This window comes from Heloderma suspectum, chromosome 4, assembly GCF_057233095.1.
Source record: "Heloderma suspectum isolate Gila_16-S chromosome 4, 16-S_ref, whole genome shotgun sequence".
NCBI classification, from domain to species: Eukaryota; Metazoa; Chordata; class Lepidosauria; order Squamata; family Helodermatidae; genus Heloderma; species Heloderma suspectum.
Window position 1 is genome coordinate 82,794,572 of NC_139461.1, and position 12,648 is coordinate 82,807,219.

The following is a 12,648-nucleotide window of genomic DNA, read 5'->3' on the forward strand; positions in this document are numbered from 1 at the left end:
AAACCCCTTCATGGATCACTGCCTTGTTGTGGCGAAGGGGCTTGCGTAACTCAGTGAAGCCATAAGCTTCACTGCCGTGAAGGGCCACCCAAGACGGAGAGGTCATGGCAGAGAGTTCTGACAAAATGTGGTCCACTGGAGAAGGAAATGGCAACCCACGCCAGTATTCTTTCCAAGAAAATCCCATGGAACGTATCACAAGGTTAAAAGATATGATGCCGGAAGATGAGCCGCTCAGGTCGGAAGGTGTCCAATACACTACTGGGGAAGAGCAGAGGGAATTTCCAAGTAGCGCCAGAAAGAGTGAAGCGGCTGGGCCAAAGCCGAAAGGACACTCAGCTCTGGATGAGTCTGGTGGTGAAAAGAAAGTCCGATGCTGTAAAAAGCAATATTGTTTAGGAACCTGGAATGTAAGATCAATGAATCAAGGTAAGCTGGAGGTGGTCAAACATGAGATGGCAAGACTGAATATCGACATCTTGGGAATCAGCGAACTACAGTGGACAAGCATGGGCGAATTTAAGTCAGGTGACCATTATATCTACTACTGTGGGCAAGAATCCCTTAGAAGAAATGGAGTAGCACTCATAGTCAACAAAAGGGTGGGAAAAGCAGTACTGGGGTACAATCTCAAAAACAATAGAATGATCTCAGTACGAATCCAAGGCAAACCATTCAACATCACAGTAATTCAAGTCTATGCCCCAACCACTGAGGCCGAAGAAGCTGAGGTTGATCGGTTCTAGGAAGACCTACAACACCTTCTAGAACTAACACCAAAAAAAGAGGTCCTTTTCATCAGAAGGGATTGGAATGCTAAAGTAGGAAGTCAAGAAATCACCGGGATAACAGGCAAGCATGGCCTTGGTGTACAAAATGAAGCAGGACAAAGGCTAATAGAGTTTTGCCAAAAGAACACGCTGCTCATAGCAAACACTCTTTTCCAACAGCACAAGAGGCGACTCTACACATGGACATCACCAGATGGTCAATATCGAAATCAGATTGTTTATGTACTTTGCAGTCAAAGATGGAGAAGCTCTATACAGTCAGTCAAAACAAGACCTGGAGCTGACTGTGGCTCAGATCGTGAGCTTCTTGTTGCAAAAATTCAGCTTAAATTGTAGAATGTAGGGAAAACCACTAAACCATTCAGGTATGACCTAAATCATATCCCTTATGAATATACAGTGGAGTTGAGGAATAGATTTCAGGGATTAGACCTGATAGACAGAGTGCCTGAGGAACTATGGACGGAGGTCCGTAACATTGTTCAGGAGGCAGCAACTCAATCCATCCCAAAGAAAAAGAAATGCAAGAAAGCAAAGTGGCTGTCTGATGAGGCTTTACAAGTAGCTGAGGAAAGAAGGGAAGTGAAAAGCAAGGGAGAAAGGGGAAGATATATCCAACTGAATGCAGAGTTCCAGAGAATAGCAAGGAGAGACAAGAAGGCCTTCTTAAATGAACAATGCAAAGAAATCGAGGAAAACAATAGAATGGGAAAGACTAGAGATCTCTTCAGGAAAATCGGAGATCTCAAGGGAACGTTTTGTGCAAAGACGGGCATGATAAAGGACAAAGAAGGCAGGGACCTAACAGAAGCAGATGAGATTAAGAAGAGGTGGCAAGAATACACAGAAGAACAGGAAAGATCTGAATGTCCCTGATAGCCATGATAGTGCAGTCACTGAACTTGAGCCGGACATCCTAGAGAGTGAAGTCAAGTGGGCCTTAGGAAGCATTACTAACAACAAAGCTAGCGGAGATGACAGTATTCCAGCTGAGCTATTTAAAATCCTAAAAGATGATGCTGTTAAAGTGCTGCACTCAATATGCCAACACATTTGGAACACTCAACAGTGGCCACAAGACTGGAAAAGATCAGATTACATTCTAATTCCAAAGAAGGGCAATGCCAAAGAGTGTTCAAACTACCATACAATTGCGCTCATTTCACATGCCAGCAAGCTTATGCTCAAAATCCTACAAGCTAGGCTTCAGCAGTATGCGAACCGAGAACTACCAGAAGTACAAGCTGGGTTCCAAGGAGGCAGAGGAACTAGAGATCAAATCGCCAACATTCGCTGGATCATGGAGAAAGCAAGAGAATTCCAGAAAAACATCTATTTCTGCTTCATTGACTACGCTAAAGCCTTTGATTGTGTGGATCACAACAAACTGTGGCAAATTCTGAAAGAGATGGGAGTACCAGACCACCTTACCTGTCTCCTGAGAAACCTGTACGAGGGTCAAGAAGCAACAGTAAGACTGGACATGGAACAACCAATTGGTTCAAAATTGGGCAAGGAGTACGACAAGGCTGCATATTGTCGCCCTGCTTATTTAACTTATATGCAGAGTACATCATGAGAAATGCCAGGTTGGATGAATCACAGGTCGGAATTAAGATTGCCAGGAGAATTATCAACAACCTCCGATATGCAGACGATACCACCCTAATGGCAGAAAGAGAAGAGGATCTCAAGAGCCTCTTGTTGAGGGTGAAAGTGGAGAGTGCAAAAGCTGGTTTGAAGCTCAACGTTAAAAAAACTAAGATCATAGCATCTGGCTCCATCACTTCCTGACATATAGAAGGGGAAGAAATGGAAGCAGTGACAGATTTTATTTTCTTGGGCTCCCAGATCACCGCAGATGGCGACTGTAGCCATGAAATTAAAAGATGCTTGCTCCTTGGGAGGAAAGCTATGGCAAACCTAGACAGCATAGTAAGAAGCAGAGACATCACCTTGCCGACAAAGGTCTGTATAATCAAAGCTATGGTTTTCCCAGTAGTAATGTGAGAGCTGGACTATAAGGAAGGCTGAGCGTCGAAGAACTGATGCTTTTGAACTGTGGTGCTGGAGAAGACTCTTACGAGTCCCCTGGACTGCAAGGAGGTCAAATCAGTCAATCCTAAAGGAAATCAACCCTGACTGCTCATTGGAAGGACAGATACTGAAGCTGAAGCTCAAATATTTTGGCCACCTAATGCGAAGAGAAAACTTCCTGGAAAAGACCCTGATAATGGGAAAGACTGAAGGCAAAAGGAGAAGGGGACGGCAGGGGATGAGATGGCTAGATAGCATCACCGATGCAGTGAATATGAACTTGAGCACACTCCGGGAGAGAGGGGAGGACAGGAAGGCCTTGCGTGCTATGGTCCATGGGGTCACGAAGCGTTGGACACGACTTAACGACTGAACAACAAATGTCTAGGAAAATACACAGTGTGGTTTGTGTCCTCTGTGCTACAAATGTATCAGTTGGGCAACTGATGCACACATAAATAGGCTAGCTGTTCCAATACAACAAGATAAGGTGTGATGTTACTTTTGAAGATAGTTAGCGTTCTCCAGAAGTACACTTGTACCTGAACAAGTGAAAACAATGTTTACTAGAATCCAAAATAATAATGCAACTAGTTCCACAGCATTAGATACAATGGAATCTGGGAAGTGTTGTTCCAAAGTTGGTTTGAAAAATGGTACTGTCCAAAAGCAGCACAAATTAGACTTGTGATCTAGTCATTTTGCCCTTCCCCTTATTATTTATATGATTTATATGATTTATATAGCACCATCAGTACCCATGGCACTGTACAGAATAAAACAATAACACAGGAAATCCCTGCCACAAAGGCGTACATTCTAATAAAATCACAAAATAAAACCAAAAAGAGGGGAAGGGAATACAGCAGACGGGCAAAGGAAAACACTACAGAATTAAATTGTCAACATTACTAACAATAAACCTAAACTAAAGTTCCAGATGCTATAGAAAAGAGAAACTTGTTAAACTGAGATTTAAAAACAGTAATTGAATCAACAGTCCGCAAATACTCTGGAAGAGAATTCCAAGAGTAAGGAGCAGCACGAGAGAATGGATGGAGCTGGGCAAGGGACGCTGAACCCTTTGGACGGGTAAGAAGCAAAGCAATCGAAGAGCGAAGAACACGAGCAGGTCTTTGATGGGAAATTAGGGCTGAAACTTAAGGAGGAGCTAAACCATGACAGGCTTTAAAAGTCAAAAGAAGAAGCTTACACTGAATCCTAGACTGAATAGGGAGCCAGTGAAGAGATTTCAGAAGTGGAGTAACATGATCAAAACGACGGGCCAAGAAAATAACCTTTATTCAACAGAGAGCAGAGATCTTTGACACATGCTTTCATTTTGCTTGGCTTGCCATGAACCAGACCACAAACTGCAAGGTGCGAGGGTGGAAAGCCACTGAACCTAAAGATGGTCATCCCCTCAGAGTGGTAGGGCTGGCTCAAGGCATTTTGCTGCCAGAGGCAGAGCAGCAAATAACATGCCTACCCCAGGTCAGGGCACATAGGATCTAAGCCATGTTATTTTTGTTCCTGGTTCAGAAAATCCCACAAGCACTACTTCCCCTCCCTAGCAGTTAAATTACAACAGTAATGCATTAAATAACTATCCATGGTTGCCCTTTCATGACACTCCCTAATAGTAGGGCTCGCCCTGCAGAGAGGTTCAGTAGCCAATTTGCATCTCCGCTATATTTACTTTCTAAAACCACTTCCAGACAAGCAGTTCCAAAGTCATCAGGGCTAAACTGAAATAGCATGTCACAGCTCAACTTCAGCTTGTCCACTGTAGCAGTGAATTTGAGTAACATCCACACATCCTGTTCCTCACTACTACATACATCTCTGCTTGTTTCTATACAAATGTGCCATATTTCACACTGCTTTCCTTCTTCATCTTCACAATATATACACTTAGCATGATACAAATCATGCGCCACATGTGCATTACAGCTATGGTGCATCAAATATAGCAATAATATCACATATTAAATATATTCAAATGTTTTATATACACAATTTACTTTTTAATTTTTGTAATATTGTTCATTTTTAACGTATCCAGCTAAATGGTGCTTTACCCTTAAATACGTACAATTCACTCTAATAAATGAATGATCACAACTTACTTCGGATCTGTTTTTTTATTTCCTTGGCTGGATCCAACCAATTCTGAAAAGAAGTATTTTAAATATTTGAATCAGATGTACAAACAGTTCATTTTAAACATATTAAATAAATGAAACACATAAAATGATCCAGCCAAAGTCCAACACTTTTAAGCTCCATTAATATCAACTGTAACATGCCAGTTGAAAACAATGGGAGCCCAAAGTGCTTAACTTTGGCTGGATCATTCCCATTTGAGCTTAGTTTCTAAAACTAAAGTGAACACTGACAGCTGGTGTCCTAGCTAAGAGTATGTGCGAAAAGCTGGGAAATCTCCAGTTCAAATTTTGCTTCTGTTATGACCTTACTATAAGACCATAGCAACCTCTATTCTGTCTGCCACAGCCTCGGCTTCCTGTTACAATATGGGTATACTACTGATTCACCTCACAAGATGGGTTTACTTTCTACACTTAAAATATGCTAATGATTAGTATGGCTGGTGTGGAGAGAGCCCTTTATGTAAAATCTCTCAAGCAGCACAGCAGGCCTCATAATATACTTCTGGAACTTTTGGAAATCCAGCCCTGCATACTAGAATTCACCTTTGTTTTGTGACAAGGCGGGCAAGAGTATGTCTCCTTAAATGGCAAATAAACACCATTCTGGACATGTGCTCCTCTGGAACATGACCCATAAAGATAAACAGGGCTTTGCAGAGGGTCAGGAAAGCTCTCAGTTAAGAACATGCTCATTTTTTATGTTGTGTCCTTTGTGTGGGCTACAGTAAAGAAGCTGCTATTAGAAGCAGAAACCGTCAACTGTAAGAACTGCAGAACACTAATTAGACCAAATTGTTTGTACCCACTGCATTTCCCATCATCCACAACAGGTGTGGGCAACTTGTGGTCCTCCAGATCTTGTTGGGCTACAACTCCTCGGGAAGGAGCCTGGGGAAGGAGGACCAGCCAGCAGCTGCACCGGTTGAGCCTGAGCCTGCTTCTGCCCCCGCCCACAGGTACTTAAGGCGGGGCTGCCAGAGGCTGCTCGGGAAGGAGCCTGGGGAAGGAGGACCAGCCAGCAGCTGCACCGGGTGATCCTGAGCCTGCTTCTGCCCCCGCCAACAGGTACTTAAGGCGGGGCTGCCAGAGGCTGCTCGGGAAGGAGCCTGGGGAAGGAGGACCAGCCAGCAGCTGCACCGGGTGATCCTGAGCCTGCTTCTGCCCCCGCCAACAGGTACTTAAGGCGGGGCTGCCAGAGGCAGCGCCTCGGCGTCGCGCCAAGTGCGACGCTAAGTGCGCACTTAGCGTCGCACTTGGAGTCGCGTAGGATCTGAAGACCCACCCACCTGCCTCTCCAGAGACACCAGCAGCCACAATACCAGCAGCAAATAGCGGCAGCACAGGGCAGCAGCTTTAAAGACAAGGGGAAAGGGGCAAACGTGGACTTTATCTGCTCCTTCTTAGCTGCTGCTCTCTTTTATCTTTTATATTCTTTTAAACTTTTGTGCATTTTATATCCTAACATTTTAATATGTGCCTGGGAGGACTATTGGGCAACTCAGGGGGTGGGGGAGGTGCCACCATAACTGTGGTCACGGGCAGGGGGAGGTATGGCATTGGGGGATTAACAGGCCAGCTAAGGAGAAGAGGGGCTAGACACCTTACAGCTGTCCCCTCTTCTGGTTCTTCCCCCAACCTGATGGTTCCTGGCAGCCTTACTGGTCTGCCCTCGGGTCTGGTGCTGCTGCTGCTGAATGCCAGGTTGGTCCAAAATAAAATCCCCCTCATCCATGATTTGATTGTGGATGAGGGGACTGACCTGGCATGTATTACTGAGACCTGGGTGGGGGAACTGGGAGGGGTCACTCTCTCCCAGCTGTGCCCTCCTGGGTACTCGGTGCAGCACCAACACCGACTTGAGGGTAGGGGAGGGGGGGTTGCCATGGTCTATAGGAATTCAATCTCCCTCTCCAGGCTTCCTGCTCATTCGAGCGCAGATCTGGAGTGTTTGTACCTTGTGTTGGGTACCCAGGACAGATTGGGGATTCTGTTGGTGTACCGCCCACCCCGCTGCCCATCAGACTCCCTGCCTGAGCTGACGGAGGTGGTCTCGGACTTGGTGTTGAGGACCCCTAGGATGATGGTCCTGGGGGATCTCAACTTCCATGCCGAGGCCGCTGTATCCGGGGCGGCTCAGGACTTCATGGCCGCCATGACAACCATGGGGCTGTCCCAACATGTCATCGGCCCAACGCATACAAAAGGACACACGCTTGATCTGGTTTTCTCGACTGGGCAGGAGGATGGTGATCTGAAAGTGGAGGAATTAACATCTGTCCCTTTGTCATGGTCAGATCACTTCCTGCTGAGGTTTAGACTTCTGGTGGCCTTTCCCCTCTGCAAGGGTGGGGGACCTATTAAAATGGTCCGCCCCCGGAGATTAATGGATTCCAATGGATTCCAGAGGGCTCTGGGGGATTTTCCTGCTGGTATGGCTGGTGCTCCTGTCGAAGCCCAGGTCGCTCTGTGGAATGCAGAGATGACTCGGGCGGTTGACATGATCGCGCCCAAGCGCCCTCTCCCTCTGAGGAGAGCCCGGCCAGCTCCTTGGTATACACCTGAGCTGAGGGCAATGAAGCAAGAGGGGAGACGGCTAGAACGCAGGTGGAGCAAAACTCGTGCTGAGTCTGACTGAACACAGGTAAGAGCCCACTATTGAGCCTACTCTGTGGCGGTGAGGGTGGCAAAGAGACAGTTCTTTTCCACCAGCATTGCATCTTCTCAGTGTCGTCCAGCGGAGCTTTTCCGAGTGGTTCGCGGCCTGTTACATTCTGGGCCAGGGAGAGAGATGGTGGAACCCTCGGTAGCACGCTGTGACGAGTTTGCACGGCACGTCGAGGATAAAGTTGCACAGATTCGTCATGAATTGGACACCACCATTAATGCAGTTCCATTGGTAGAGGCGTTCAGAGCACCGTCTGGGCCAGTTTTATTGGATGAGTTTCAGTTACTGAGGCCTGAGGATGCGGACAAGGTGCTTGGCCAAGTCCGATCGACCACTTGTGTGCTTGACCCTTGCCCTTCATGGCTTATTAAATCAAACAAGGAGGGGTTGTCCGGCTGGGTCCAGGAGGTTGTAAATTCCTCCTTGAGAGAGGGAGTGGTGCCTGCCGCTTTAAAAGAGGCAGTAGATCACCCCTGAAAAAGCCTAACCTGGACCCAGAGGATGTTAACAATTATAGGCCAGTGGCCAACGTCCCCTTCCTGGGCAAGGTGCTTGAGCAGGTGGTTGTAGGACAGCTCCAGGCACTCTTGAATGAAACGGATTATCTAGATCCATTTCAATCAGGCTTCAGGCCTGGTTTTGGAACGGAAACTGCCTTGGTCGCCCTGTGGGATGACCTCTGCCGGGAGAGGGACAGGGGGAGTGCGACCCTGTTGATTCTCCTGGACCTCTCAGCGGCTTTCGATACCATCGACCATGGTATCCTTCTGGATAGGTTGTCTGGGTTGGGAGTAGGAGGCACTGCACTGCAGTGGTTCCACTCCTACTTGGATGCCGATTCCAGAAGGTGGTGCTGGGGGATTACTGCTCTGTGCCATGGCAATCGTGCCATGGGGTTCCACAGGGCTCTATTTTATCCCCCATGCTGTTTAACATCTACATGAAACCGCTGGGGGAGGTTATCCGGAGGTGTGGGCTGAGGTGCCATCAATATGCAGATGACATCCAGCTCTACCTCTCTTTTACATCAAAACCAGGTGAGGCAGTGACTGTTCTGAATCAGTGCCTGGGCACGGTAATGGACTGGATGAGGGCTAATAAACTGAAACTCAATCCAGACAAGACGGAGGTACTGTTAGTGGGTGGTTCATCTGCCCGGCTAGGTGATATTCAACCTGTTCTGGAGGGGGTTGCACTCCCCCTAAAGGATCAGGTTCGTAGTTTGGGGGTGCTCTTGGATCCAGAACTGTCACTTGAGGCACAGGTGAACTCAGTGGCACGGAGCACTTTTTATCAGCTTAGGCTGGTATGCCAACTACGCCCTTATCTGGACAGAGATAGCCTTGCTACAGTTATCCATGCTCTGATAACTTCTCGTCTGGATTACTGCAGTGCGTTATACGTGGGGCTGCCTTTGAAAACGGTCCGGAAACTTCAGCTGGTCCAAAATAGGGCAGCAAGTTTGTTAACAGGGACTGGCCTGCGAGCTCTTATTACGCCAGTACTTTTCCAGCTGCACTGGCTGCCAGTCCATTTCCGGGCCCGATTCAAAGTGCTGGTGTTAACATTCAAAGCCCTTAACGGCTTGGGGCCAGGTTACCTGAAGGATCGCCTCCTCCCATATGTGCCTGCCCGGACCTTGAGATCATCATCAGCGGCCCTTCTCCGTGAGCCCCTGCCAAAGGAAGTGAGGCGGGTGGCTACTAGGAGGAGGGCTTTTTCTGCTGTGGCACCCCGACTCTGGAATGAGCTCCCTAGTGACGTTCGCCTGGCGCCTACATTGTATTCCTTTCGGCGCCAGGTGAAGACCTTTTTATTTTCCCAGGCATTTTAGCATTTTAGCTTTCTAAATTTTTATCTTTGCTGTTTTAAATCTGTATTTTAAACTCCTGCACTGCTGCTAGGTTTTATTGTGGTTGTATTGTTATATTGTGGTTTTAATGTTCTGTATATTTTAAATTGTTTTATTGTGTGTTGCTTGGATTTAATTTTTGTGAACCGCCCAGAGAGCTTCGGCTATTGGGCGGTATAGAAATGAAATAAATAAATAAATAAACTCCTACCAGCCCTAGCCAGCATAGCCAATGATGAGGGATGAGGGAAGATGCTGTCCAACATCTGGAGCGTCACATGTTGCCCAGCCCTGATGTACAATGTTCCATCCAACAATTTTCAGAGCACAGAGTAGAGCTTCCCTACAGAAGTGCAAGTTCCCTTCTGACCCTTATAGTCTGGACTATCTGACCCTAACTAGTGTAATACAAGAGACTGTGTGTATTCCAGGGGGCAATGGGCAACTCCTCATGTATTGCAAACTCTTTGCTTTCTAATGCTCCTTCACTAAATAGAATGCATATTCATAGCCACGTAAACTGTGTTTGTTGGGACCAACTTAAAAGTACTACCAAAGTAATGAGCCTTGAAGGAAAACTAGTAAAGATAATAAATCAGCTTGTGTCACAGGATTAACATCACATTATATTAAGATAACATAGGGCTATAATTTATTTTTTAAATCCATGTGGGTACTGGAATAACTCAGAACAGGAATGTATCAGGCAGCAATTTCTCCTGCCTCTTCAACAACATGGGAACAAGGCAGTGAAACAGTACCCTGTTTTACAAACCTGGTTCATATGTAATAGCAATTCCTGGGATATTTAACCCAGGAATTGCCAATATCTAGCAGGAGAGAGCAAGTGTACTGCCCCCTGCATGCTCGTCTCCTCCACTTCCAATTAACAACCCAGGAGTTGTTATCATGATGTCTGAACCTGGAAGGGTTAGGGGTTAAACAATCCAGAGTTAACTCAACAGCAAACCATGGGTTAACTATGAGTTGTTTAACACCTAAACAACCAGAGTTTCCAGGTTCAGACATCACAATACAGCCCAGGAATGGGGTGTTCCTGGGTTATTTATTGAAAGCAGAAGTGACAAGCATGTGTGAGGCAGTGCACTCGCTCACTACCACTTGGCCCTGACAACCCATGTTTAAACACACATGGGTTGTCGTTACATGTGAACGGGGGCATTTTGTCAAAAATTTCAAAATGAGATGCAATCATATCTTTGCAGAAAAAATAATTATTCCTGAAGTGCTAGTAAGTAGCTAGTTTTGAAGTTGGATGACCCTCACAAACACAACCTCGGTCTCATTTATTTAGGTTGCTATGTTTATTTGTTTATTTATTACATTTATATCCCACCTTTTTTCCTCCTTAAGGAACCCAAGGCAGTGTACACAGTCCTCCTCCTCTTCCTCCATTTTATCCTCACAACAATCCTGTGAGGTGGGTTGGGCTGAGTGTCTGTGACTGGCCCAAAGTCACCCACTGAGCTTCCATGGCTGAGTGGTGACTGGAACCCGGATCTCCCAAGTCCAACACTCTAGCCACTACACCACACTGGCTACACCACATGTTTGGATTTGACATCTTTTCTCTCATTTTATCCTTATGTAAGTTTTCTAAAACCCTGGATAATTTTACCTTTTGGTTTTCCATGTCTCTGTATGTTAGCCCAAAGTAGTCCTTCTCCAAGAGGTTCAGGTGTTCGCATACTTTGTCAAACAGCACCTGGCCCTTTGAGCGTTTCTATAGGAAAAAGAAAAGAAGAGTTTCAAAACAAGCAGGCCTTTAAAAATCAATTCTCAGGAATTAGTTAATTAAGTGAATACTGATTTAATTTCACAAGTTGTTTTTAGAAAAACTAAATGGAAGTTCCAACCTTTAAATCAAAATTTTTGCTGCTGCTTATGTCAGTAGTTTTCTTCTGTTTCATGTATACTGATACTGAGTTTGTTCTGGATAATACTACAGCACAAAGTTTCCTACATGTATATAAATAATTACTGGTACTTGGAGAAAACCACTGCAGGCAGTGTAATTTCTGAAAGTTTCGATATCAGACATCACCAATTATCAGTTCCGCTTCTGGGCAGAAGAATCTCTAAACAACTGGCCTGCTGATCTTAAAACACACTTATTTGAAAGCCAGCTCTATTGACAGTGTTTGTCAGATACTGATTATATTTCCCAATAACTCATGCATGTAGATTCCTAGAAGTTATTGCATAGATAGACATTAATCTGCAACATGAGATTTCTATTTTTAAGGTATATATATGTAATACTGAAATATCATTACACATGTTTGTTTAGTGATGAGTTGACAATAAACATACTTTAAACAGGTGGAGTGCAAAAGGTCATAATGCAGAATGAGATGAAATTAATGATGCTGTCGATGCTTAAAATCAATTGGTTCATAATAAGAATTGGCTCTGCTTACCTGCTTTATCTCAAGGTAAGTCTCCTTTCCTAAAATGATTACTCTGGTTGCAATGAAAAACATGATGCATTTAAGACTGTATGCTGCTCTTGCTCCTGTGTAATCAGCATTCGTCAAACTAGGCTATCAAGAGTGGTACCCATTTTTGGCACATTCACTATTTGAGAATTTTGGCAGTATCACTACAAATAATAGCTCTTGCCTGAATGTCTTCTCTCTCTTTCTCAATTTATTTACAACATTTATATACTGTTCCACAGATTCCAGAGCAGTGAACAATAGAAGATAAAAAGATAAGAATAAAAACACTATATTTAGAAATTGTTTTTAAAACAGAGTACCAATAAAAACCATGGATGGTCAATTAAGGAAGGTTTCTTGAAATAAAGATGTTTTCAGGAGGTGCTAAAAACAACATGATGTTGGTTCCTGCCTGATATTTAGAGGCAGGAAGTTCCATTGAAAGGGGGCCACAACAAGGTTCTTCTCTGGGTGGAATCCAATTGGGCCACAGGTCCATGCTGAATCACCAGGATCATGCCATCTGATGACCTCAGTGAACGGGCAGGTTGATAAGGGAGAAGATATGCAGACTTCCTATCCACGTCCAAATCAAGGCAACATTCTCAGACATGCCACTCCTGGCGAAGGTGACTGAGAAGGTGGTAGCACTGCAAGTCTAGACACATCT

At 45.1% G+C, this 12,648-nt stretch overlaps 1 protein-coding gene across 8 annotated transcripts in view; it reads right to left on the reverse strand.

The window, feature by feature from the left end:
* Positions 1-12,648, reverse strand: part of EPB41L3 (erythrocyte membrane protein band 4.1 like 3) — a 157,755-nt gene that overhangs the window by 59,280 nt on the left and 85,827 nt on the right. For all 8 annotated transcript variants that reach the window (XM_084849816.1, XM_084849815.1, XM_084849814.1 and 5 more), the window contains 2 exons: positions 11,156-11,260; positions 4,958-5,000 (listed from right to left, as the gene is read on the reverse strand). In XM_084849816.1, coding sequence (XP_084705942.1) covers positions 4,958-5,000; positions 11,156-11,260 — 148 coding nt within the window. The remainder of the gene's footprint in view (positions 1-4,957; positions 5,001-11,155; positions 11,261-12,648) is intronic.